At 39.3% G+C, this 24,734-nt stretch overlaps 1 protein-coding gene across 4 annotated transcripts; it reads left to right on the forward strand.

The window, feature by feature from the left end:
* Window positions 1–2,507: 2,507 nt before the first annotated feature.
* On the forward strand, window positions 2,508–23,960 carry zer1 (zyg-11 related, cell cycle regulator). Of its 4 annotated transcripts, none has more exons than XM_067573626.1 (16): window positions 2,508–2,632; window positions 3,901–4,118; window positions 4,273–4,423; window positions 6,665–7,119; window positions 8,569–8,742; window positions 8,832–8,946; window positions 10,197–10,343; window positions 10,449–10,622; window positions 11,740–11,955; window positions 14,773–14,814; window positions 14,986–15,105; window positions 15,307–15,422; window positions 16,704–16,892; window positions 17,206–17,303; window positions 17,632–17,734; window positions 18,694–23,960. In XM_067573626.1, the coding sequence occupies exons 2-16, from the start codon at window positions 3,952–3,954 to the stop codon at window positions 18,779–18,781; spliced, it is 2,355 nt and encodes a 784-aa protein (XP_067429727.1). In that variant the 5' UTR covers window positions 2,508–2,632; window positions 3,901–3,951; the 3' UTR covers window positions 18,782–23,960. The 4 variants fall into 4 exon arrangements, with proteins under 4 accessions (XP_067429727.1, XP_067429725.1, XP_067429724.1 ...); XM_067573624.1 differs by lacking the exon at window positions 2,508–2,632 and adding an exon at window positions 2,662–2,869; XM_067573623.1 differs by lacking the exon at window positions 2,508–2,632 and adding an exon at window positions 2,662–2,811.
* Window positions 23,961–24,734: the final 774 nt, after the last annotated feature.

Genomic DNA, 24,734 nt, shown 5'->3' on the forward strand with positions numbered 1-24,734 from the left:
AAAGAGCAAGAGATTCATCCTCTACGGACCATGAATATTGATGGCAAATTTTTTGGAAATTTGAACAGTAGTTCTTGAGACATTAAGTGTGGTCAGTCAGACCAACAAACAAACAAACAAACAAACAAACATATAACTACCACATCGAAATCCTTTAAGTGACATCTACTCCTTCTCCCTCATTAAAAATTCCATAATCTATAAATAAATATATTTCATTTCAGAAGTTTAACTGCTGGATACAAGATGTGTACTTCACTGTAAAGTCCATTCTCAGTGTTTGTGCACCAGAGGCTTCAAGTTTCCACATCACACTTGTGTAAGTTGAATATCGGACCAGGATTGGCTCCGAACTAGTTGTGATGTCACAAATCATGCTCGTAGCCCCACCCCTAAAAAATCTGATTTTCAGTGAGCTCAGAGAAACTTTCCTCTTTCAGCAGATGACTGTGAGAACAGCCTTCTAGTGTCAAACTCTGCACATACATCACTCTGCACAGTGAAACTCAAACATCCAACTGTAGGAACAAGAACAAAATATATTTATGAGTTGACGAGACTTTAACTGAGCAGTAAAACAACTCAAAATACATGATGTTTAATTGTCTAAATGTTCTTTTCTGGGCCATTTCTACCTCAAGGTTGCTCAGTTGAATCATGCAGAAGAATTTCTATATAACTCCATCTTTCCTGTAAAACACTTGACATAAACTGGCTTCTGTGCCTTTCAATACCATGTTCCTTTGCTGTCACGATTCCGTTTTTTTGTCATTAATTCATCATTGCAGGTATAAATAATGACTTGGCCTCTTATCTAAACAGCTCTTGTGTAACTGATGATCTGGTTCATTATGTTGCCACAGAGCAGACTTTACCCCCCTCGACAGCTGCAGTGCTGCTGCATACCATGCTGCCTGAAAACACATAGTGATGAATACACTTACACTATGTGTGATATGACTGTCTGATGTTTCTCTTATTGCAGTACAGTGAGTGAGAGGTCTACTATGTGTGCCTACACAGTAGTTATAAATATGCCCCTCTACCAAAGCCACCAAAGTCGAAGTCAAATTTAAATTCTCCTCACATTTAGTACATGAAAATATAAACCGTAGTGATACTGCAGCTGTTGTGTATAGGCCTATTTTTACATTTTTCAAAAGATAATAAAACTGTTATTTGATATAGAAAACAGCGTCTAGCTTGGAGTCTCTGGTTGGATGTTTCCCATGGCAGCAGTTGCTAGGAGACATGCTGTGACTTCTGTGGTGTGCTCCTGACTTGAGCAGGTCATGGCCCTGTATAGCCTACGGATGTTGATAGAAGACTCCTCTGTCCCACCTCTTTCAACAAGCTAACATAACCCCTTTACAATATTCAACATTTGGGAGGAGTCATTGTGTTGTTAAGTTTGTGTTCCACTTGGAGAGAGGAAACTTATAGCCTAGCTTGGTAACTTAGCACAGATTCCTGCTGGAAGTTACTTTTTGTAGGGTTTGTAGAGTATTTTTAGGATTAAGCAGTGGCCAATAACGTCAACCCAACATACTGACAATCAGTCATGCTCATTGGAGAACACTTATGTAGGGGAACTGTCACTGAAGAAGAATAAATAAAACTCTTTTTGGTAATTACAATTTTGACTGAATAACTACACAAGTAAAACACAAAGGAAATGTATGCTGATTTCTTCCTTTCAGTTTGACTATAAAGGTTATAACTAATTAAATAAGTTTTTGCACTGAATCCTGTGCTTGTAAACTGAGTGGAAGCAAAATTCTGCAGAAGACACAGATGTGGCTGGACTAATGGGGGCCTCAGGTCTGTTTTGACAGAGTTTGACAAATGGCCTCTTTACAAGACAGGACCTGCAGGACCGAGCCCAGCTGATATTGCACTTTAGTGGTACAAATTTGTAACATTTGTAAAAAAAAATCACAAAATCAACAAACCTAATTTGCACACAGTTAATCTGTGGCCCTGGACAAATAGGGCCAAAGTAAATGATACTGCATAAAACATGTAACATTTTGGCAAACTACAGTTTATTTGCATTAAAGGGCAACAAGGTGAAGGGAGAACAACTAGAATCAATATACATTTCACTTGCGTTATTCATTTACTTTATATTCATATTTAAATATATATATATATGTTCTAATTAAGGTTGGTTACACAGAAATATTTCAAAGAAACTAGTCATTTGTATGGACAGATTTTGAAAAAAACAGACCCTCTTTATATTCCATACATTCACTCTAAAGTATTGCAGTTGAGTGTTTTAAGGTGCTTTATATACTACTTACTAATGCTATCACTACTACAAATGTATAAGTTAATAAAACATGAGTAAGAAATATTTATTGGTGAAACAAATGACAGAATAATAAAAAATACACTGTAGATGTATGTAAATAAGAACTTGGAGGAAGAAGGATGGGAGAAGAAGAAGAGGAGGAGGAGGAAGAAGAAGAAGAAGAAGAAGAAGAAGAAAAAGAAGCAGAAGAAGTAGAGAAAGAAGAAGAAGAAGAGGAAGAAGAAGAGGAGGAAGAAGAGGAAGAAAAGGGATAAAGCAAAGGAGGGGGAAGAAGAGGAAAAAGAAACAGAGGAGGAGGAAGAAGAGGAGGAAGAAGTAAGAAGAGGAGGAGGAAGAGATGGGGAAAAAAAAGCAAAGGAGGAGGAGTAGAAGTAGGAGTAGGAGGAGTTTGTTTGTTGACATCGGGCGAAAACGAAAATCAGATGAGTGAAGACTGGTGATAATAACTGAATTTCTCGCCATCATCAGGACACAGATCCTTGGCGACAGCTCAGGTAGAGCTCTGCCTGATGAGCCTGCTCTGTCACACCGCTGACCAGCTGCTCCCAGCCGGTATCTCCACACAGAGCTGTTAGCCTGCGCTAGCCCCAGCAGCTCAGTCAGCTAACATTATAGCAGGGAAAGTCATCGTTAGCCGCAAGCTAATGTAGACGCTGAAATTTACTGGTGATACCGTATCGGCAACTTAAAGCTTTACTTAGAATAACAAGTGCTGCTCTCTGGTATTTTAGGTTGTTGTGAGTGAGTAGACTAACAAGTGCTGTGTGTTTATCAGTAGCTATCTAGCGTTAGTGTTGTTAAAGTAAATAGTTCTACAGTGTCGCTAGCTAGCTCGCTTGCTAACTTAGTAACAGTCTGCTGTGTCTCTCAGGATTCACTGCTATATGTGCTCAGCTAACAAACTAGTTTTACCAACCAAAAGACAGAGCAAGATATGTTACTAGCTACAGCTTAGCAACTGGAGTCTTTCTGCGTAATATTATTAAGACAAAACAATTTTGTTATTAATGTTGAAACAAATTGCAAAGTAGCCGACATTATTTGCTAACAGTAGCCACAGGCAACACAGCTAACATGGCTAAATATGCAGAGCTGTGCAATGCATGCAAAGAGGTTGCCAAAAATGTAAATACAGGCTCTGTTTCTGATGACAGCAAGGCACTTTGACGGCAAAATGTTTGCCAGTTAATTTATTAGACACTGAAAACTACATTAAGAGTTTACTGTACACAAGTTAACTGTGATGTCAAGTTTATGTCTTTGCTGTTCCACATCTTTTTTGGGATGGAATGTGATTTATGTGATTGAAATTCTGTTATTCTGTGCATAAACTCTAATTTTTTCATTGTCACATTGTCTCTGCCAGTGAGGGATCAGTTTATATTAAAAATGACAAGTTAATCTGAAACACTGATGTTGTCTTATTGTAACATTTATAATTACAGTGACAGTTCTCACTTTGGAAATATGAATTCTTTGACTCTGAATGTCAAGTGGAACTTTTTTGCTGTTTCCCACCAGAAGTAGCCTCTGTAAAGACATTGCACTTAACTCTTTACTTTCTTCAATGCATATCTCCTAAGGTCCCCTGCACTGCCCTGTCTTTGATCTGAGCCGGAGAAGAAGAGGCTAACATGGCAGCCAAAGCAGGAGACAACCCTGACAGCCTCATGACTCTGGCAACGGTCTTCTGCCTGAGGAACCTCAGGAAGACCATGTGCTACCAGGGAGTCAGCAACAAACTCTGTCTGCGCTCAGACATCTTCCTTCCCAGCGAAATCTGCGACAAGTTGGTCAACACGTACGTAACAAGATACATCAAGTTAATGTTTACCTAATTTCTTAAATTACAGTCTGTTAAAATGCCTTGTGGGTGCCGCTACATTACAGATTCCATGTCTGAAAGGGGCTTTTGATTCCATACTGTTGTTGTTTTTTTTGTTTTGTTTAAACAGATACATGGAGTTGGTCCACACAGACAGTAACTTTGAACCAGAGGAGAGCTTCTTTCAACTATTCTCAGACCCTCGAAGCACCAGGCTGACCAGGGTACAGCTGAGAGAAGACTTTGTACGTGACAGAGACCTGGAGGCTATTAGAAAACAGGTGAGATGCCGCAAGTTAGTAGAAGAAAGACCAGTTTTTCAGTGTATCTTAAGTAGACCACTTTCATTTTCCAGCTCACCTCTGTGGAATCTGCATTTTTTAAAAGAATTTTTTGTTCTTTAACGTTAAATAGTCATGACTAATAAATAAGCAACAATTGAATTAAAAAAAACACCCGTAGGTATTATTTGTTAAGAGTTATAGTTATAAGAGTTATATACTCCAAAACTCCTCTTAATCAGGGCTGTATGAGTGTGGCTGGAGATTTTATTGACAATGTTGGCAACATCAAGCAAATAATTCAACAATTGAAATAAGATTCTGATTGAAATATTGCTAAATTCTGATTGGTGCGTGGAAGTATATGACATCACATTTTCCCAATCTAAACCACTTCAAACCAGTGAGAAAAAGAAAAATACAGAAATCAATCATCTGAAATAATCAAAACTTTGTGCTCATGTTGGACCCCATCATACAGAGTAAGAAGCTGATTGAGAAAATAGGTTTTCAGGACCTTTTTAAAGGAAAATTTATTTTGGTCATCAGCCCGTAATGTTACGATAACATTCTACTTACCAACTTAATCATAGAGACGTAGACACAATGACAGCACTGCAAGACAACAATCATATTATATAAACCTTAGAAGTTATTGATTTAACAGTTGTAAATGTCTATATGTTTTTACATAACTCCTAATTCCCCGGTTTGGACCTACCTTACTTGCTATGCATGCATGCAAACAGTTATACAAAGCAATGAACATATGATCATAACGCACAGTTTCAGAACATTCACCTTTTATCAAAATAATTCAGCCAGTAAATATAATGTTTTTTTGTCTGCATTCATGTTTCTCATTAACTGGGTTTAAGAGGAACACTTTTTGAAACTTAACCTCTTCTTGTGCATGTATGAACCTGACATAAATCAGTTCTTTGTTCTATGTTATAGGGGATTTTCTCAGCAGTTATAGTTGGTTTGCTAGGCTTAACAGGACTGAGAGCAGTTTCTGTTGTAAATCCACAGAGATGAAATTAATATTGCTAACTCCTGGTGAGGTAGCAAACAAATTAAGTGCATTTTTAACATAACAATTTAAATGTACAGTGCCTTTCTTCTTTGATTATGAGTGAAGTATTCTATGATGAAATCCATCCAAATATTGGCAATTCAATCTTCAAAACAGGCCTTGGGGTTCCTTCCTGAACCCATAACTTTTATTTATTTTCTTTAGCAGTTAGGAAGGATACCCGACACCTCACCTCACAGTAATCTAGGATTCCTCTTGCAACGGTACTGTTGAGACCTAAGAACTGGAGGGTTGGCTGTTTGGTTTCTGTTACCACTAATTACCACTTAGAGAAATTATGTCATGTGATGATCAAGAAAACTTGGTTGATGGTAAACCTCTCCAACCCCTACTGTCCCGCTACTAAAAGTCCAACAGAAATCACAGTTAACTGTCTCTTTTTGCAGTCAAAATAATGTCAATGTTATTTTAAATGTATTGTGAATAGTTTTTTATTCTTAATTAGCTATCTAGCCTGTCAACTGACGTTAGTACTACATTTTTCCTCAGTGAATGTTTTTTTTCTCAAAAGAAAACACAAGACAAGTGATTCACAGAGCAGATATGTATACTATGGCAGAAAAAAATTATGCAATTTAGTTTCAGTTGGACTTTTTTTACGATTAATTTTCCTCCAGAAATAAATTCACTGACATCTTGTTGAATGCACATCAGTCATTATACAACTTTATATTTTAGAGAAAGGTGAAACGTACCAATGTTTGGTTGCTAAAACACATATTCTTGGTTTTGATAGAGATGCTATAAGAGTGAAATATTGACATCTAAAATAAATGATCCAATCTAATGTGTCTAATGATTCAGTGAGTATGGAAACAGTGATGAGTGAAGGATAATAGTTAGAAGGCAGACATGACCCCAACAACATACTGTATCTTACTGGAGTAAATAAACTGAAGGTACTGTTAATAAAGTCAGTTCAGGTAGCACATTCATTGTGGTGCAAAGAAAAAAGAAGTCTTCCTCCACCTGCCCCCATATCTTCCTCCCCACACCCTTTTGAATGCAGTTAGCACTGTTGGTGTGTGGGAAGCCAGTGAGGGATCACATCGTCTTTGCAGCACTTGTGACTCCTACTGGTTGGTCTGTCTACATTTTCATGTGTTGAAAAGGCTTAAAATATTGATTTTTTTGTGTTCTGCCAGGACCTGATTGAGCTCCACCTCACCTACTGCAACAGTCTGTCATCCCGCAGCTTGAAAACACTGACCTGCTTCCGTGAGACTTTGGTCTCTCTTTGTCTCTTCGGCTGCAGTCGGATCTTCTACAGGAAAGGTGGTGCCCCGCTCGCCTGCGGCGAAGATACAGAGGACGAGGAGGAGGAGAGCCCTGTCTCTCAGCAGGCATTAGAGACGGACTTTAACTTCCAGGGGTTCAACCGCCTCAGGTTGCTCAACCTGGGTGGCCTACCTGATGAGGTGGATGCTGAGACCCTGCTCAAACCCCTGAAGTCACTCACCTTACTAGATCTGTCTAATGTACAGTTGCTGGGAACAGCCTTTCTGACCCAGTGGAAAGACAGACTGGCATCTCTTGTTCTCTACAATGTGGACCTGTCAGAGGAGTTGGTCAGTACTGTGGTGGAGCTTGTCAATCTCAGGTAGGCTCATTTTGTCAGGATGCTTTTGATACATAAAGCATTGCACAAATTAACTTGACATTTCCCAGGTGTGCTAAACCTCAAAGGTGTTGGTGTTGTTTGAAAACTAAATTTTAAATGAAGTTCTGTGTAGCTTCATCTCATTCATCCAAGTTAATATGAAATTGTCCACTGGACTGAAGTTGTAGAGTTGAACTCATTTCATGACTCTTTCAACAGGCTTCATCACCTCTGCTGACTGGTGATCATTTTAAACCTCTCTGAGTTGTTAGCACCATAAAAGTCATCAGAACATCATCAGAGTCTCAGATCAATGTATGAAACCAGTTGGGAATAAATGTCAGGATGACAATCAAAGTAAACAGTTGACGGTTTGAGTTTGCGCAAGGTAGAGAATAGGATGAAGCACATTACATACATCATTACTGAGGCTGAACGATTTGAGAAAAATATATAATTGCGATTTTTCTGCCCAATATTGTGATTGCTTTTTAAATGATATTTTCTATAAAATTAACTACAGTATTTGTGGTTTACATAGTTTCTATGTCATGTCTGACAATGTTTTAATATCTGACTGATGATCCCTGATGACACAGCTGACAGCTCTGTTTGAGCTGAAGTTACTGACAGACTTGACAGGACGAGCTAAAGGATCAGATTCAGAACTTTTAAGGTGACAAGCTGAAAACAATGATATGATGAGCCTTTAAGCTTAACAGGCAATCACAGTGTTACCACTTGTTTGTGTTCCCTTTTTTTTAAAAGGTAACATATACTAGCATGCGCAGAGCTTTGTACGCAGATCTGTTCAGTTAACTAATTAACATTGACTTTTAGGCAAATTTGTGATTTTTGACTTTGGGCTACTGGGCTCGCTACTTTTATCGCCAACCATTACCACCCTACAAATCCGCTGACTAGGATACCACAGACTATATCAGAATGTAAACAATTACAATATTAGTTTTCTGTATGACCCCAGGCTCATAAAATGCGAGTGTCTTCTCTCCACTTCTTTTGCATATTTGTAAGAATCTGGTGCGGTCACATGTGGCTTAACATTACACAAACTGAGTGAAATGTGAGCTTCTAGACACTTCATTTAAGCATATAAAGGAACTGAAAGAATTTCTCATTTCTGAATGATGCATCCATTGGTATCAGTTACAATAGATGCAATACAGTTGCAAATGAGGTGAAAAGCTTGTGTCAGGCATTACAAAACTTTGTCAGATCTATCATTTCAGTGGTGTACAGGTAGAGGACCAAATGCAGATAAATATGTTACCATGGTTCTACAATATCTAATGTAATCTATGTATGTTATCCTTGAGCGACCGACTGTGAATCAGTGTTTATAACTGACAAAAGTGAATTCTTATTCTTCTCAATATCCCTTTACATGCCCACTCATCATTTAAAAAGATAAAACCCTGTACTCCTCAGGCATCTTGACATCTCGCGGGAGAGCAGACGGACCTCTAAGTCCAAGATGAACAGGAAAATCCTGACGGCCATTGTCCAGTGTCTGGTCAACCTGGTATCACTGGACATCTCAGGTCACATCATGCTCGACAACTGCACAGTTCCACACTTTGAAGAAGCTATGGGTCGGCCAAGGTGAGTTCGCAGAGCTTACAGTGGATATAAGAAAAGATTCAGACACCGTATGAGAATTTCTGAACAATCCAGGTTTCTCTCTTATTCAGCATTGAGCCGTGCAAGAGCAGTATCTACCCTTTCCAAGAGCTGAAGAGGCCCCTGCAGTTTCTGGGCTTATACGACACAACCCTTTGTAATGTGACACACATCCCTGCTTATAAGGTGACTTAACACACACACACACACATTACAGTTTTGGGGCTGATAATCGTGATTTTGTGCATCACAACTGAAAGGACTTAGTCCATTCTCGTCAGGGCGAGCTGCTGTTGACAGATAAAATCATATGCTGTGTGATGTTTAAGTGTTCTGATTATTTTCTTCCTGATCCAGATGTTTCCAGTCATTATTAACACTGTTTCATTAACATGTTTCAACTTCAGTGTCACAGGTGTGAGTTGGGCAACATAATCATTTTAAGAACAAGTTGTTAATGTGAAGGAAACTGAGAACAAGACCTTGTCAAAACCTATATATCACATGAGGTCCCAAGGTAATACTAGTCCCCTGTGAATAGTGCTGTGAATGGAAGCGCTGTAAATGGCCCATGATGACGTAATAGAAAACAGTTAGTGCCGATTCATTTTGAAAGAACAATGGCTAATGGGGAAACTCCAACGCAGCCAGCCAACCAATGGTATAACTTCAACACCCATCAGCTAAAAAGTTCATTGCCAATAGTTAGAGTGTATTGTTTTCAAGGTCAGGTCATCCAGGAGAGTCACTTCATTCTTACAAAGTTCATTCATCTCTGATAAACTCTGCAGTCTCTGTTTGAGGAGTTCAGAGTCCATGTTTCCAGCGCTGTCCACCACTCTTTCACCAAAATTGTGCTTTTAAAAAAAGTGTTATCATGTTTTTGTGCAAAACTATTTTCAGCATACACAAGAAAGAAATAGTTTATCGATGGATGCCTATTTCTGTTGTTGTAGAGGTTGACCGGTGACATTTTGTGTGGTCCGTTCCCAGCTTGAAAGAACATATACAAGTGTTAAACTCACAATTGTAGAACAGCGGTTCCCAACCTGGGAGTCTAAACTGCTAAAGGCATCTCAGAAGAAAGAGAAGAATTGAGGAAATCTCAGAAGAAAATGTTGTTTTCTTTTCTAATGTCTTTAAAAAAAATCTCAGAAGGAACTGCTCAAGATGACAACCTGAAGAGAAGATTGATACCACCTTTACTTTGGTTAACTCAACCTTTATGTGATAAAAGAAATGACTAGTTCTTCCATTTTACGTTAGTCCATGCAGATGATGGTGATCTGTCACAACATACAACAGGTTATTCCTCGTTGAGTAAACAGTACAATGTAAACTGGTAAAAGCAATCAAGAGATTTAAAACTTCATTCTTTAAACAGGTGATGTGTGCACATTGATAATCCTCATTTACAGGTTTTGTTGTTTTTTTAGGTGACTGGATCAAAGAATGAAGACCAGGTCCTAAATGCCATTGAGACTTACACAGAGTTTCGTCCTGAGCTGGCACACAGAGCCATCAATCAGCTGTTTGACATCGCCAGGATACAACACTGCAGCCAGCTGCTCCGAGCTTTACAAGTAAGATGAGCACCGCTGACGTTTTTTCATTTTGCCATGATTGTGCATTTTATGCCTGCATCACATTCTCATACCTCTCCTGTACATGTTCTGTACTTGTTTCAGCTTGTCATAGCAGCATTGAAATGCCATAAATACGATAAGAGCATCCAGGTGACAGGCAGCGCCGCTCTTTTCTACCTGACCAACACAGAGTACCGCAGTGATCAGAGCGTGCGGTTGCGCCGAGAAGTCATTGAAGTGGTACTCAATGGAATGGAGCAGTACCAGGAGGTCACTGTAAGTCTGTGTGTCTGTGGCCCCATCACCATATCTGATAAAGCTTACAGTTTATTCGCTATTTTGCATTTGCAGTGCTGATCACATTTAACATTTGAAAGAAACATGATTACTTGATCACACAACACAAGTGTTTCCAATGACATAAATGCGTCTTTGTGGTTAGCATAAGATTTTTATAGAGGCTCTAAATGCAGCAGCCCAAGCATAACACTCATCCCCGGTTAACATGATGTCTACACAGAAAGCGCTTCAGCTGTGTTTTTCAGCCGTCAGTCTCACAAACATCTGACGGAACAGATACGCGCCTTCTATTTTAATCAATTCAGCTGTCTACACAGGCAGCGTATCGACTTGTCTTTCATTCGTGGTTTACAAGTGTAACTGCGACCTAAAGCATATTTTCACACTTCAAATCTATTTTCCTCTCGCATAACTACAGTGACTGTGTGTTTGGCTCTGAGCGCTGCCAAAATGCGCCTGAAACACCTCATGTAGAGAATGATGGAGGAGTGAAGCTGCTTCTCTGCTAATGTTCCACTTACTGCTTACGCCTCACCTCCTGTGTAAACACTGTGTTGGTTAAGAGGAAGCATTTATCAAAACTATTTAATACTCATCCAGGTGTCTGACAATAGAAACAGAACAATATGCCAATGTCAAACCTGTGTATCAACGTGAGGAAGGAGCGTTCTCCTTAGTAAAGCTCTTAATATTGAAATCTAAAGAAAACATGATTAGCAGATTATATACTGTAGGTATGACTATATGTTGCCAAATCAAAGGTTATTAAGGCAAAACAAACTTTATATAGTACATTACATTCCAGGGGAGAGTATATATACTGTACATGTACACATACACACCATAGAAACAAACAGTTAGAACAATCCGATAAACGTTAAACACAATAAAAGAAAAGTAATCAAATGCACAGGAGACCAAGAAGGTTTTAACAGTTTAATGTTGGAGCACATCTAATACAATCTGGCAAGGTATTCCAGCAGCTGAGACCACAAAAAAATCATCTAATTATGATCAGATCAGGCATATGTGAAGTACATTAGAGTTTCCACCTCTGGTCTTGAACCTTCCTCTATATGTCTCCCTCCACCAGGTCCAGAGGAACTGCTGCTTGACTCTGTGTAACTTCAGTATTCCAGAGGAGCTGGAGTTCCAGTACAGTCGCGTCAACCAGCTGCTGCTGAAAATCCTGGAGCCAGCCAGGCAGGAGGAGTCCATCCAGAGAATCGCCGTGCACCTCTGCAATGCTTTGGTCTGCCAGGTGGACAACCATCACAAGGAAGCTGTGGGAAAGATGGGATTTGTCAAGGTAACATCAAGATAAACTTTCCTCTTTTGAAGCTACTCATATTCTTGACAGTTGTCCATAAAAAAAATTGCTGTTCTCTGAGATCAAGTATCAAAATTGTGAGGTATCAGTTGTGCTGTTGATATTGACTGGTACTTTTGGAAAAAAAAAACATGTCAAGTTAAAGCTTATTTAGTTAGATTTTATAAATCCCTGTGGCATTTGACCCCTCCTAACTATTTAGGACCAATGGGCAGTCACAATACAGAGCCCAGGGATCCACTCCAGTCATCAGGTCAGTTACTTGGTCAACGGCAAAGGCAGGAGTATTCCTAATTTCTAACATGCTTATTTTTGGGGTGGCAGAGAAGCAGAGCATCCAGGGGAAACCTTGGTGTAAGGGGGGGGGGGGGGCAGGCACCACAGTGTGATGACTGTATTGTAGTTATTGCAGCCCAGGTGTCAGTTGTGTCTCTTTGTTGGGGTTCTGTAGTATTCTATCATTTTGATGACTATATAGTGTATATAGACACACAGTATGGGATATCTAAGGTTAAGTAGTTATTGGATTGTGTGCTGTAGTTTCAAGATCGGAAGGATCGGTGTGTAGAATTTAGTGGCATCTAGTGGTGAGGTTGCAGATTGCAACCGACTGAATACCCTTCCCCTCATCCACCCCTTCTAAGTGTGTAAGAGAAACTACGGTGGCCATGAAACTTGTGAAAAACGGTAAAGGACCTCTTTAGGGCCAGTAGACTCTTTGAAACAGAGATCCCGCATTATAGCTGTAAAGAAGAGCCATCATTAAGTCACCTTCGCTTTTTTACACTGAACCAAACAAAGCCGGCATACTGCCGCCCCTGTGTTTGCTTTTACATAGCATGCCGGCGTTCCGGATTCAAAGGTGTGGTGTGTAACACAACAGCGTCAGCTCCCTGTCCTGCTATGCTGGTTGTCCCTTTTACATAGATGTCTGGGTCCGGCTCTGTGACAACCCCCGTAGCTGGTTTATTGGTGGAGCAACTCTGCCCCTCTACTCCGTGTCCATACCTTTATACAGAACAGCGAGGCAGAATAAAGGCGCAGCATTCCCGCCTTGAACAGGCTGCATAAAAGGGCTAATGTTTGGTTTGTCCATTCGGGGCTACTGTAGAAACATGGCAGTGCAACATGGCAGGCTCTGTGGAAGAAGACCTGCTAACTATGTAGATATAAAGGGCTCATTCAAGGGTAACGAAAGCAATCGTTATTTTTTCAGGTGATTATACAGTAATTAAAACATACTTATCAGTATTATATTCCATTTCTGCCAATAGATCCCCCTAAATCTTACGCACTAGTCCTTAAAATGAGAGAGAGAATGTGAGGTACTTTGTAAGCTTTAACAGTAGAGCTAATATAGATGAATATCATGAGATGATTATTCCCTCAGTAATCCAACTCTGTGATACAGAGAGTAGTGATGTAATAAACAGGGTTTAGTTGCTGCAGTGATGATGGAGCAGCATGACTGTACAGAATGTCTCTGTAATCAAGTGTAGTTTTTTCAAGTCAGTTTTATAGATGTACTTGAATTTTTTTGGACAAATGTTAATTAGGAATCTTAAATGACAGTCGGCTGTCAAGACGAAATATTTTTATGACTCAAACGTGATTTGACAGTGAAAGCTTTGATGGCAGGATAGTCAGAGACAAGAGCCTGAGTTGGAGTGGAGCCAGGACTACATAGAAGTGTATCATCTGAATAAAAATGGGCATTAAAGTACTGATGAGCAAGAATAATGGTATTTATCTGTAATGTAAACAGGCAGAAACCTTTGTAGCAGCTGATTACTGATGGCAAGAGGGCTTTACTCCTGGTGCAGGTTGCAATATAAATTGGTTCATTGGGACATACTGTTTTCATACTAGGGGTGTCACAATTTTCCAAATCCACGATTCGATTTGACTTCCGATTTTAAGGTCACGATTCGATTTTATTTTTGATTAAAACTTTTTTTTCAGCACTGACAGCTATGCCATTGTTAGACTATTGAGTCTTAATTTGTAAAGATCAACAGATCATTGGTTTTCCGCCCTGACAACTGTCATTTACACTTTCAAATTCTTCTTTAAAAGGATACGCTACATGGTATCAAATGAGATATAACTGCCATATTTTGGGGGAATGTACCACACTAATGCCATATGGTCAAATTTAAATAATTATTTAAAATGTAATAAAAATAACTTATTTCACCTCTAAATTGAGAACAAACTGTTAAACACAACAAACAAAAAGAAGAACCACTAGATGGCAGAAGGGTACAACAACAGCTTGAGTTTCCCTCATCTGCAAAAATGCTCCTGCTTTTGATTTTGAAGGTCCAAATCAAACACTCATTTTGATGGATTTTCTATTTTAGAATTGAAATCGTGACAGCCCTGCTTCATACATACAGACCGGTCATAAAGCCTGATGTGATATCAGGCAAACTGGCACAGAACAACACAGAATAATCCAGCAAAAATGTTCTTCCTGACTCTGCTCTAATATACCAGTTAGAAGACCACGTAGCATTTTTGACTCACTGTTGACCTCACAAGAATGGGATGGGGGAGACAATTTCTACTGTGGTTCTCAAAAGAGTATAAACTGATGAGCAGTGTCTTACTTAATAAACCTTCCAACTGGATTCCTGTAACAACACACCCACACCAACACAACCCTTTGCCTAGTTTTTGCTCTGGTTTACTGTCAGTCTGAAATCCCCCTCAGACAGCTGGCAGCTGCTGACTATGTTGAAAGTTTTCATCATTTTAATATGTGATTTTTTTTTTTCCCCCACCTGTTCACAGACCATGTTGAATTTAATTCAGAAGAAGCTACAGGACAGAATGGTGAGTCTTAACTTCTTTGATAGTTTCAGTTTTAGCCGGACTCTGTGGAGCACGTTATTCGGTAGAATATTATGCCATGTCTATTATGAATGGAACGGTCATAAAATGAGCATGCTTCCACTATATATCTGTCTAAGGGGATTCTTGCACTGTGTGTTTGTTTCCCCTCAGTGTGACCAGGTGATGGAGTTTTCCTGGAGCGCTCTGTGGAACATCACTGATGAGACACCCGACAACTGTCAGATGTTCCTCAACTGTCGGGGAATGAGTCTGTTTCTGGAGTGTCTACAGGTCAGTATACCGTCCCAGTCTACTCTGAAACACATATATTCACTTAACTGCTGCCATAACTTGTTCTATACATGTGAGGAAAAAATGTTGTAGTGTGTACCAGATGAAATATCGTGATTTTGGACTATTAAGTCATAGTCTGTTAGTATTTCCACTGTATAGTAAAATAAGCTCTACTCTCTTTGCATCATCTTACTCCAGGAGTTTCCAGACAAGCAGGAGCTGCACCGCAACATGCTGGGGCTTTTGGGAAATGTTGCTGAGGTCAAAGCTCTGAGGCCACAGCTGCTCACCCCACAGTTCATTACTGTATTCAGGTAAGAGAGCTGTGTAAAGTGATTCTAGCATTGACAGAGCTGTTAAAGCACTCGCTGTTAACACTTTTTGTGTTTGTGTCACAGTTGAGGTTCAACCGGTAACTGATTGATTCTTCCAGTGCACCTGTCAGTAATAACAAATTCACCACCCATAAGGAGTTTGCTCATTACACTGTCTTTGCAGTACAAGTTGGATATTCACATCACCTGCTGTTTGACACACCGCTCATAGAGGATCATGAGCTCTTAATTTGATTATCTACAAACAGGCTGTCATAACTCCAACCAAACACTTTGACACAGCTTGAATTAATTTGGACTCATACACAAATAGCAAATAGCTGTCAGTCATTTATCTGTATAGAACAGAGAGTCTTTATGCGTCACCACCAACTTCAGTCTAGTTGCCTTAAATGTAACATGCATTCACTGCTCAGACTAATCAAAGCAATAGTTTGACTTTTTGGGAAATACACTTATCCTCCTGCAGAGAGGTAAATAAGAAGATTGATACCACTCTCATATCTGTACAGTACATAATAAAGCTACAGCTAGCAGCTGCTTAGCTTTGCTTAGTTTAGCTCAAAGACTGGAAACAGGAGGAAAAAGCTAGTCAAGTTCTGTCCAAATGTTACAGATTTCTTGGCTGGAAGCAGTAACTTCCTGAAGTCTTAAGGTGGTTGCCTGGCAACCTCCTGACAACAAGACTCTAAGAAGTTACTGTTTCCGACCAAGAAATAGTCTGGCACATGACCCCTCATAAAACTGACAGTTCTAACATGTTAATTAGTGCTGGTAGATGGATGTTGTTATTTTGGGACAGAATCAGTTAATACATGCAGCTTAGCTAACCGGCAGCTAGTTGTAGCAACCGCTTGTAGCTAGTTGTGTATTTACTGGACAGATGGAGAGTGGTATCCATTCTCTCATTTAACTCTATGCAATTTTTCCATCTTTCCAAAATGTGGAACTATTGCTTTAAAACAACAGCAAAATGTATAATTTTACTTTGCCTGCAGACTCTGCAGTCTAGACTTAAAACAAAGTCAGGTCTAGCTGGTAAACCCCCAAGTGAATAACACATGCTGTTACATACTGTACCGTAGCAATGACTCCATGACAACAGGCTGCAGAATTCACAGGCTACACACGGAAGAAAAAGTATGATCATTGCACTACAATTGTCACATCAATGCCCTTACCAGAAGATACTGATAAACTGCATAAACCCTGTATTGGTTATGAGATTGAGATGATCTTTTTCCTCTCACTCTTTGACAGTAACCTGCTGGACAGTAAGGCAGACGGGATCGAGGTGTCATACAACGCATGCGGCGTGCTTTCACACATCATGTTTGACGGGCCAGAGGTTTGGTCGATGGAAGAGCCACGAAGAGACACAGTGATGGACAAGATGTGGGACGCCATCCAGAGCTGGGACGTCAGCTCACGCCGCAACATCAACTACAGGTGAAAATCTACTTACTATTCCTCTATTAATGCCATATCAGAATCTATTGTTGTTCATAATGTATTTTATAATGAAACAACAAAATATTTTATATAAATATGCCATAAAATATTGCAGTAAATGGATGAAATAATTGAAAATTCAATGGTAACACTGGTCACTGTGAAATTAAAAGATCCATTTGCCGACTGTTTGTAGATAAATAGATCATTTCATGTAACGATGAATGAAAAGAAAATACGCTAGACAGAACCGAGTTATACATTGAAACCATAGTCTGTTTGAATTTTTAAACTGAGTTTGTTCTGTCAGGTCATTCGAGCCCATCTTGCGACTGCTGCCTCAGAGCATCTCACCTGTCAGTCAGCACTGGGCCACATGGGCTCTCTACAACCTGGTGTCAGTTTACCGTGAGTATCTGGAGGGCTTCAAACCAGGCACAACATTGAGTGTTGACACCATCTTAGATGTTCCTGAACCATCAACACTGACACACTGGAATGTTTCAGCTTGTTCTTCACTTACATCGACCTTATAGTACACATATTCAAACTTGTACACTAGATTAACATACTGGCACATACTTGTATTGTGTAACTCATAATTATAAAAATATGACTTCATTTTCCACTTATATTCAGTTACATACACAGCCTCTCTGCACTGCTGTCCTGCATACAATAGTGCACATTAATAATTCTCACAAGCTTTGTAAGTATATTGATTTTCTTTCTACAGCAAGCAAGTATTGTCCTCTGCTGATAAAAGAAGGAGGAATAAGCCTTCTGGAGAAAGTTTTGGAACTGGACAGCTCACAGCCAGAGACCAAGGACATGGCCAGGTAAAACTGACATTTTATAAGCTGTGCTTGAAAGAACCACTTCATTATCATCATTATGTACTCTCTTTGTGCTCATTAGTGTTGTCTGCAGCTTGCAGGAAGGCTCTGTTTGACAAGATCAATTCCACAGCAGCGAGAAATACTAGTTTACTGGTTTCTGCTGTCTTAGCCAGTAGCGACGTTTACAAGAATGAGCCAAATCATCAAAAAATAAAGCTTAAGAAGCTAAATATTATATTTCTTAAAAATGGTATCATTTTTTCTTGCTTTAGTAGAGGCGCTTTGAGATGGTTTTAATGGTAATAGTTTAGCTTTTGAATTCAGACTACAATTAGGTCCCCTATTACAAAACTCTGTAGTTGGTCTGCTTTTCCTTCACACCACAAATAAACCACATCAAGAGTTTGGCTGAAAGCAGACCAAGACCCACCTTTTCAGACAGTCTCAGTCCACTTGTTTGCTCCTCACCAGAGTGAAACTGGTAGCTCTCACACCAGCCTACACAAACAGAACCAGAGTTAGTTTCAATCACATCAAACAGGTTAGGTGTGAAAGCACCCTAAATAGCATTTGTAGATTATCAAGTGGATTGAAATCATTGCAGTGCAGGCATAGAATTGACTGTCTAAGGGTGTTTTCAAACCTATAGTTGGTTTGCTCTGGTCCAAATCAGTGGATGAGTTGGTAAACTTGGAGAGATTTCCCCTCAGTTCAGTTCAAACCGCTCCAGAGTTGTTTGGGACTGGACTGAGACCACCTCCTCTAAAGGGTCTTGGTAGAGTTTATTTTGGTCTGCATCCAAGTGCGATTACTGTGCTCAGACCTACCCGAGCGAATCGCACCAAACAAACTAGAGTCCGATTCAACCGGACTTAAAAGTGCAGATATGAAAATGTCCTAAGAAGCTCTTGGACAGAAGCCAACATGTAGCTCACCTATAAAATATTTGTATCTTTCAGGAAAGTAATGGAGCAGTGTGAAAACTTCAAAGAAGACCCCATGGAAACAAATCATGGACAGGAGGTAAACTATGGACAAAGAGGTTGAACCACAGGAGCCCTGGTTCCCTGCAAACATCAAGCAAACCAACCTAAGGCCCCCTCCTACTGTCATCACCACAAGGGTCAATGTGTGCATTCTTCTTCTTCTTATCATTATTATTATTATTATTATTTTGTAGAGCAGAACCGTGTCTCTGACCCTCTTCACAGCAGTTTGGACAAAAACTTAATATATGACACATAGGAGTTAAGATGTGGTGCATGGTGTTTTTTTGTGAGGGTGCTCACCTTTGCTGCACATAAGCATCTCTTCTGTTGGGGATGGGTTTGTGGGGGTGGGTGATTGTTATCTCTAAGTGTGTGTGTGTGTGTGCGCGTGTATGTGTGTGTGTGCGTGTGTGTGTGTGTGTGTGCGTGTGTGTGTCAAAGATTTAATGACAGAACAAAACAGTTGGAGTGACACATGATTCTCAGCGGAAGGACACAAAAGCCCTCCGCAGCTCACTACCGTAAACTGTGTGACATTGAACGAAAGGCTAAAGGCCATGCAGTGTGCTGCACCGCCTGCAGAGGTGGCAGCTCTCACCCTGCTCTCTCACAGTCGCTCATGCTTGTGGAGGCCACTGAACTGTGGACACGTGTACAGTGAAAATTAGCCATCATGCGTGTAGGCTGCAGAGAAGCATCATACTGATGTCGGGAGAGAAGTCTTCCCAGATGGACTTCTTTGTTATATATGTAAATATTCTCTGTTTTGTCTCATCCTTTTACTGTGTGTATGTTTTATAATATAACTGTAAACACTCATGACTTTACTCCGTATTTAAATTTGTTTAGATTTGACTGACGTGTGGTCAGTGCTAAGAAACTATATACAGAATACCCAATCATTCAAATGTAGTCTAGCAATCCTGGATACTCTTTTAACGGATAATTTAGATGTAGTTCAACCTCTGTTCTCTTTTTATTATCTGGCATTTTAACCTCATTCTGTTCATTATTCTTACCGGAAGCAGTAGTGAGCTTCAACTATCAGTGAGGTCAGAGCACCTAAAGCAGATACACTATGTGGCCAAAAGTATGCGGACACCACAGGCCACCATGCGCAAAGCCAAGTATTTATAGAATTTTTTTTTTTTTTTTCCAGTTTGGCATGGAAGAACATGACATAGCCTTGACTGTAACCCCACCCTTCGTGGTGAACAGGAATGCGGACTGTGAGCCAGACCTTTAGGATCATTCTATGCTCAATCAGGACTAGTTTGCATGCAGTGCTTATAGTTCAGAACACTCGAAGGCAGAGTGAAAAGTTAGACATCATAGAAAGGAGGGAGATATCATTTAAACAGGGCACACATTTCCTCAATGTCTTCATGGTGTGGTGCACTCAGTTTTTCACAGGATTTTGAACAGGGGCAGAATTATATTGTGTAAAGAATAAAAACAGCTCCACACAGCTGGCCAATCACAGCATGAAGTGGGTGTGAATGTCGGATTGTTATTGAAATGGCAACACACAGCCTCCCCGATCCAACGTTGGAAAGGTTGTGAGTAGGAGGTTTCCGAAGCTATTCAACCGACATCATCACTCGACCTTTCTGTTGGACCTCACTAACGCTCTTGTGGCTGAATGGGAGCAAATCCCTGCAGCCAGGTTCCAACATCTGGTGAAAAGTCTGAAACCAGAAGACTGGCAGATGTTAGAGCAGCCCATAGTTTTGAAACATGTCAACAATCATTTATGGTTGGAATGTTCAGGTGTCCATACACTTTTGGCAAAAAAAGTGCTGATGAGCTTTTAATTTACATGTTTGTGGCCTTTTGTTTCTGCTCACTCAGTACCTCATTGATACTAGATGGTGGTGGGCCCAACACAACTCACAATGGTCAGATTACTGCTGTTATCTCTCTGCATCAACCAAATGGTGAGTTGTCATCAAAGCAGAGATTTGGCGGTCTCTTTAGACAGGATTTCACACTGTAGATGACCGCTTTGTCGTGACTATATAGTTCAACATACATACATGTTATGAACATGTAACACTACAGGCAGCATCTCAAATCATCTCCAGTGTTTTGTCCTCAAGCTCGACCTTGCTCCCAGTGGCCAAGTATGATGCCAGGAAATAAAAAAGAAGAGGTTGAAGAAGAATTGTCCTTTAACAATACCTGATGACTCATCAGTTTTACTGGTTGGTCAACATGCTGCTAACTAACTGCTTCACTTAAGTCAAACACTTTTCTCCTGAAAAGCTAATGGGAGAAAAAAAATCACATGTTTAAAGTTGAAAATGGGATGATCTGTTCAGGAAGTAATGTCTGGCTCTCAGAAATAAGATTCAGTCATCACAGAGGAGGGAGGATGAGTTGATTTTGACCGGGAATAAACGAGAAGACGTTTGATTCCCAACTCTACTGAACATTTTGCCAGCAGGTTAAATTTCAGCTTGAGCTATCACAGCTCTCACCCTCACGTAAACCGATTTGTTTTTGACTTAAGTTTACTCGACCTTTTTCTTAACCCAAATCAAAGACTTAATTCTCTCCATTTGCTGTTATAAGGTACCCTGTGGAGTTCTCTTGTAAAAAAAAAAAGGCACATTTATGTTTACATTAACTGTTTCTCACCAAAACACATTGTGTGTATGCTTGAGGTTTACCAGATATCTTGAATGCATTTCCTCATAAATATGTTGAAAACCAATTTAAAAAAAAAACAACAACCTGCAAATGTTTGTTAGCTCACAGCCTTCTTCTTTGCCTTTGCTGGCATGTTGCTATGTTTCTTGGCGCATTACTGCCGCCAACTTTCAATGAGTGGAATTGTGTAAAACTGCAATGTATATACAGCACTGTCCATGTGCTCTTGTATATATATATGCACTTTCATGCAAGCCCAACAAAACAGAATGCATTCATAAAAACAGTGCACAAAAATTCCACAGGGTACCTTAAACATGACCCCAAGTAACAAGTTAATCCACAGGCATTTTTCACTGTATGACACTGATACATTTACTGGAAGTGTTGAATTAGGACATAACATTGCAAACAGAATTCACATTAGTCCCAAATATCAAAGGCAATATCTTATATTCAGAACAAAAAAAAAAAACAAATCTCAACAGTAGCTGTCTGAATAGGGAACAATAGCTTTAGTTTAGAGAGTGGAACATACCAGTGAGGCATAGAAATACACCGAATTTTACACTTTTTAAAAACATGTTTTAACACTTTAATTATAAACCGTGCAGGTCATCTCATTTTAGTTCAGTTCAGAAGTACAACAGACTCAACATGTCTTCCATTGTTTACCATAATGAGATGGATATAAAGAAGGCCACAAATAGTACGCAGCAGGAGTTCTCATATTCACAGGACAGTAAATGATGCACCCATGAAAAATGTCACTGTAATATGACTCACATAAGGCAGACTTCTTATTTACATCTCCTCGCTTATAACAATAGTGAGCAGAAAAATGATTTAGGGGTAAAAAAAGTTGTATATTTATTCAGTTTGTCACAATATTATAGTTGTCATTTCAGAGTGTTGGTTAGGGATGCAACAATTATTTCCATTATTGATTAATGTATTGATTATTTTTTCAACGAACTGATTAATTGATAAGTCTATAAAGTGTCAGAAAATAGTGAAAAAAATACCTGTTCCCAAAGACCTGCAATTTTTTTGTGTTGTCCAACCAAAAGTCCAAACCCCTAAAATATTCTATATACACTGATTATAACAGAAATGCTGCAAATTCTCACATTTAAGCTGTAACCAGAGAATGTTTGGCTTTTTTTTTACTTGATAAATAACTTACAATTAATTATTAAAATTGTTGTCAGTTGATCTAGTGTGAGTTCACTCACATGAACTGAGAAAGGAGTTATTGTTAACTTTTACATTGATCAAAAACATTCTAATTTTTCCACACTCACCAGCCACAAGCATGTCGCTTGCATGTCAGGAAGTTCTGTCGGCAGCGCACAGTTCCATTGATGTACTCTGTGTTTGAATACAGCTATTTGTTTAGGTGCTGTCTTTCCACCTTGCTTTAATCCTCATAACATTGCAGTCCTGAGTTTCACCAGGGATTCCCAGGACTTTTCATAATGATGCCAGTAAAGGAACATGCATCACCAAGTTAGATTTCATATCAACATGAAAAAAAGTTTTTTCTCCTCAAACTCTAACATGTGTTGGTTTAGATGAACCAGGTCAGATATATTGCACAGTGGTTTCTAACATGTTGCACACTGGCACCACAGTGTGTGTAGCTGGAGCTGGTTCCCAGTATCAGCCTCTGTACAGTGTGTCACTCTCAGTTTCCTACATGAATACAGTTAACTATTTTGTTCATGAGTGATGCCTAACTGATGTTTGTTTTTAAAGCTATATCATATCAGTTGATGCTCCGTGTTGGGTTTACTCCCTGACTTGCGTTCCTTGTTCTCATGTACAGTTTTTCTTTGTGTGATTTATGGGAATCTTGCATTGGTACTTGCGTTGGTACAGCTCTGTTTCTATTGCTATTTTCACATTCACGTAGGCAATTGATGTGAAATGAAAAGCTTTATTAGAGACTCACTTCATGTTTCTGTCTAGAGTTCAAATGTGTGGATATTAAGGGGATTTATCACGATTTCACATATGATCAAAACAAAAAGCTGTTAATCATCATGAGTTTTTAAGTTCTTAAGAATGACACAGTGTCATTGTGGGGGTGGTAGTTTACGTGTGCAATTCTCTCCAGAGAAAGTGTTGGACATCTTTACTACAATATCCACCACTTATTCTCTTTCATTTGAAGTCATTGAATGTTTCAATTTATGCTTTTCTGGAAGAAATTATGTTGAGAGTTGAAAAAGCGCATGGATGTCAGTGACAGGTAGCTACTGTCGGGAGTTGACTGTTCCTGATTATTTATAAAGTTATATGTGCTGAAAAAAAAAAACAAGTTAAAGGTAAATATTGCTTCAGGAGAACTGCTGTGTCACAAACTGTTTTCAAATTTCATCTACTAATTTCATAATGTTTCTGAAGTCTGTCGACACTCTTACTGATTTCTTTTGTAACTGCTGATAAGTGTAATCCAAAACTGAGTGAAGAACATTTGATCCAAACAGTATGGAATTCCAGTTTTTTTTTCCTGATCAAAATAGTACCAGGCCATTAGTGTAAAGATATGAATAAGCAATAAAGATGGAGTGGTAAAAACACTGGTATCTTGCATTGTTTTTCTTTCTTCATCCATGAAGAAGACCTTGACCACTTAGCTTCTAGAAAAGGGCTGCAGGCAGCTGGACCAAAATCCATTTTTCAGCTTGTGATCCTTTATTAATGATCTGATAACGTTTATAATTGCAGTCTTGATGGCTCATTAGAGGTAAGAAACACGGGGCCCTATTCATCAACACAGGGCCCCTGAGCCTGAACTGAGGAGCACCTTTGTAGTATCATTACCTGATTCATGAAGGTAGTGAATTAAACCTCTGCTCAAATGTCCATTTACATGCTTTTCCATTTGCTGAATGAAGACTGTGAGATGTATTTAAAAGCTCAGAAAAGCTATTAAGTGGACCTTCAAACTTTGATTATTTTCTTATATATTCAGTTCCGAAACAGTCAAGACTGAGCTTCCATACTCAAATACTGTATCAAACAATATCCCAAACAGATGCGATCCTAATCATTCCTCCTGTTCATACTGACCATTAGAAGATCCCTTCATAATGCACTTACAATGTAAGTGATGGAGGACAAAATCCACAGTCCTCCTTCTGTGCAAACTTACATTCCAAAGTTTATCTGAAGTTATATGAAGTTTCAGCTGTCCAAATGAGTCAAATCAAGTGAATATCTTCCAAAGTTTCAGACTTCTTAGAATAAAATTCCTTCTTTGTGTTTTCTTGTTGTGCTGCAGTAGAGTGACAATGACACAAAGAGGGAATTTTGTACTAAAAGACAGTAACTTTGGAAGATATTCACTTGAC

This window comes from Thunnus thynnus, chromosome 19 (assembly GCF_963924715.1).
Source record: "Thunnus thynnus chromosome 19, fThuThy2.1, whole genome shotgun sequence".
NCBI lineage: Eukaryota > Metazoa > Chordata > Actinopteri > Scombriformes > Scombridae > Thunnus > Thunnus thynnus.

Excerpts from the sequence above, each read along its gene's own strand:
- zer1 (XM_067573626.1), top strand. The coding sequence starts at position 3,952 with ATGGCAGCCAAAGCAGGAGACAACCCTGACAGCCTCATGACTCTGGCA. Across the intron at positions 7,120-8,568 it reads GTGGAGCTTGTCAATCTCAG|GCATCTTGACATCTCGCGGG; the intron begins GTAGGCTCATTT and ends TGTACTCCTCAG. Across the intron at positions 8,743-8,831 it reads GAAGCTATGGGTCGGCCAAG|CATTGAGCCGTGCAAGAGCA; the intron begins GTGAGTTCGCAG and ends TCTCTTATTCAG.